Source organism: Berghia stephanieae, chromosome 9 (genome assembly GCF_034508935.2).
Source record: "Berghia stephanieae isolate SIO BIC M18660-M18661 chromosome 9, UCSD_Bste_1.3, whole genome shotgun sequence".
Classification (NCBI taxonomy): Eukaryota; Metazoa; Mollusca; class Gastropoda; order Nudibranchia; family Aeolidiidae; genus Berghia; species Berghia stephanieae.
In genome coordinates this window covers 43,679,787-43,682,286 of record NC_088368.1, presented here as the reverse complement: position 1 = coordinate 43,682,286, position 2,500 = coordinate 43,679,787, and the positions used below count along the sequence as shown (strand labels likewise).

General features: G+C 29.6%; 1 protein-coding gene across 5 annotated transcripts in view; it reads left to right on the top strand.

The window, feature by feature from the left end:
- Positions 1-2,500, top strand: part of LOC144980297 (discoidin domain-containing receptor 2-like) — a 430,769-nt gene that overhangs the window by 422,700 nt on the left and 5,569 nt on the right. For all 5 annotated transcript variants that reach the window (XM_078927945.1, XM_078927942.1, XM_078927946.1 and 2 more), the window contains 2 exons: positions 642-967; positions 2,340-2,470. In XM_078927945.1, the coding sequence (XP_078784071.1) occupies positions 642-967; positions 2,340-2,470 (457 nt within the window). The remainder of the gene's footprint in view (positions 1-641; positions 968-2,339; positions 2,471-2,500) is intronic.

The window sequence follows — 2,500 nt, the reverse complement described above, 5'->3', positions numbered from 1 at the left end:
TATTTGTTCACCACTCATATTGTTGCAACATGGATAGTTATTTTTGCATGTTTACAGTGCATTCTGATATAAATACTGTGATTTATTTAGATATTTTTCTCTCAAATTACTGATCAAATTTTAAATTGTTTTTTAAAAGTATTTTCTTATTACATTTTGAAATAGCTTGATTATTATTATTATTATTATTATTATTATTATTATTATTATTATTATTATTATTATTATTATTATTATATTATTTTTTATTATTATTATTATTATTATTATTATTATTATTATTATTATTATTATTATTATTGTTATTATTATTATTATTATTATTATTATTATTATTATTATTATTATTATTATTATTATTATTATTATTATTATTATTATTATCATTATCATTATTTTTATTATTATTATTACAAAATCTGAATTTATTATATTGACATTGTATGAAGTAAGTAAACTGTTTTATATTATAAATTCAAAGTATTTGTTTGTACACACTAGTCTCTTTTAATAATATATTATCTCAAACTTTTCAGTTATTGTGGTTAAACTTTAAAATCAACAAGATGTTTGTTTGATGATCCAATTGTTACTTTAAGTATTTAAATTTATGATAATCTCTTCTTATGTTCTATCATCAGCCGGTTCCGAACACAGAGACTACGCGGTGCCCGACATCACCAAATCAGCATTGGTTGTCAACTTACCCCCAAGAAGTTCTACTACCGCCCCAACCACCAAATTACCTCTGATGGACAAGCCTCCAAATTACGACGCTCTCTACGCAGCCGCAGACATCGTCAATGTGCACGGCGGAAGTGTGACGTGTATGCAGGGCGTGTCGGGCAACAACGTGTATTCGGTGCCCAATGCAGACTTGCTTTGCAGTATCGATTACTCGGTGATGGAACTGAGACGCGAGGATCTTCGCTTCGTTGAAGTCCTCGGGGAAGGCCAGTTTGGAGAGGTGAGTAGAATAATAATAATAATAATAATAATAATAATAATAATAATAATAATAATAATAATAATAATAATAATAATAATAATGATGATGATAATAATAATAATAATAATAATAATAATAATAATAATAATAATAATAATAATAATAATAATAATAATAATAATAATAATAATAATACACATTTATACAGCGGTCATTCTCGTGTAAAACACAAGCTCTGGGCACTTTACAATATACATTATCAATTTTAAGTGAAAAAAAAATATATATATAAAAAATTAATAATAATAATAATAATAATAATAATAATAATAATAATAATAATAATAATAATAATAATAATAATAATAATAATAATAATAATAATAATTCATAGCCAAATCAAGGATTCGTAAAGTCAATAGGGTGAATGAACAGTATTAGAGTATTTATTTATTCGGCCTTACTCTAGAAAATCCCGTGTTATTTAAAAAGTTGCCCAGAAAACTCGTCCTTCAAATATCGGTCGATTTAAATGACCCTCATCTTGGTAAAAACTCAAATTTAGGATTTCGCAAAGTCATTGACAGGAGGAATTATAAACAATATATACAGTATTCCATTGTGGTGCATTTGGTAATATTATTATAATTTGAAACTGTTTATTTCTCTTTAAGAACAGACAATAGATGCAGCATTCTCATTGTTGGTTTATTTGGTAATATTATTATAATTTGAAACTGTTTATTTCTCTTTAAGAACAGACAATAGATAGAGTATTCCATTTTGGTGCGGCTATGTGGTCTAGTTGTATGACTCTCGCTTTCGGATTTGAAAGTCCTGGGTTCGAGCCTCGCTCGGCGCATAGTTGAGTCCTTGGACAAGACTCTTTACTCACATTCTCTCATCTCACCCGAGTACAGGTGTAAACTGAGTACCTACCTGGTCGTTAACAGCGTTGCCTTTGTCCGAAAAATTGTCATATCGCCTAACTAACAGGCGTCATGTCCCGTCCTACATGTTAAATTATGTTGCTGTTGACCAGGGACCACTTGTAAAACGCTTTGAGCACATTTAGTGGATATTGCGGCTATATAAAAAAGCTCAAATTTTTATTTTGGTGTATTTCAAGTTCCAATTCAAGTTCAACGTCTTTATCTACAAAAGGCCCATCACGTTAGATTTTATACAGTCATGTGGTAATAAATAATAACGTGAAGTTGAATGTAAGCTTCAATTTAATTACAAAAACAGACCAAATGAACGTTTCGGGTTTCCCTTTATCAACAAAACAGGATGATTGAAACACCACAGATGAATGAGATGATGTGGTGGTGGCGTAGTTAAGATGAATATGTATGTATGTATTATGTGTATGTATTATTATCATCAGGTCCACCTGTGCGAGGCCCTCCATGTAGACGACCTGCTCGTCGATGAATATCTCATGAACATTGATCTACCCAGGATGCCCCTGTTGGTGGCAGTCAAAATGCTCCGACCTAACGCCGATGACAGGGCTAGGTAAGTTATAAATATTTGCGCATTTAACAT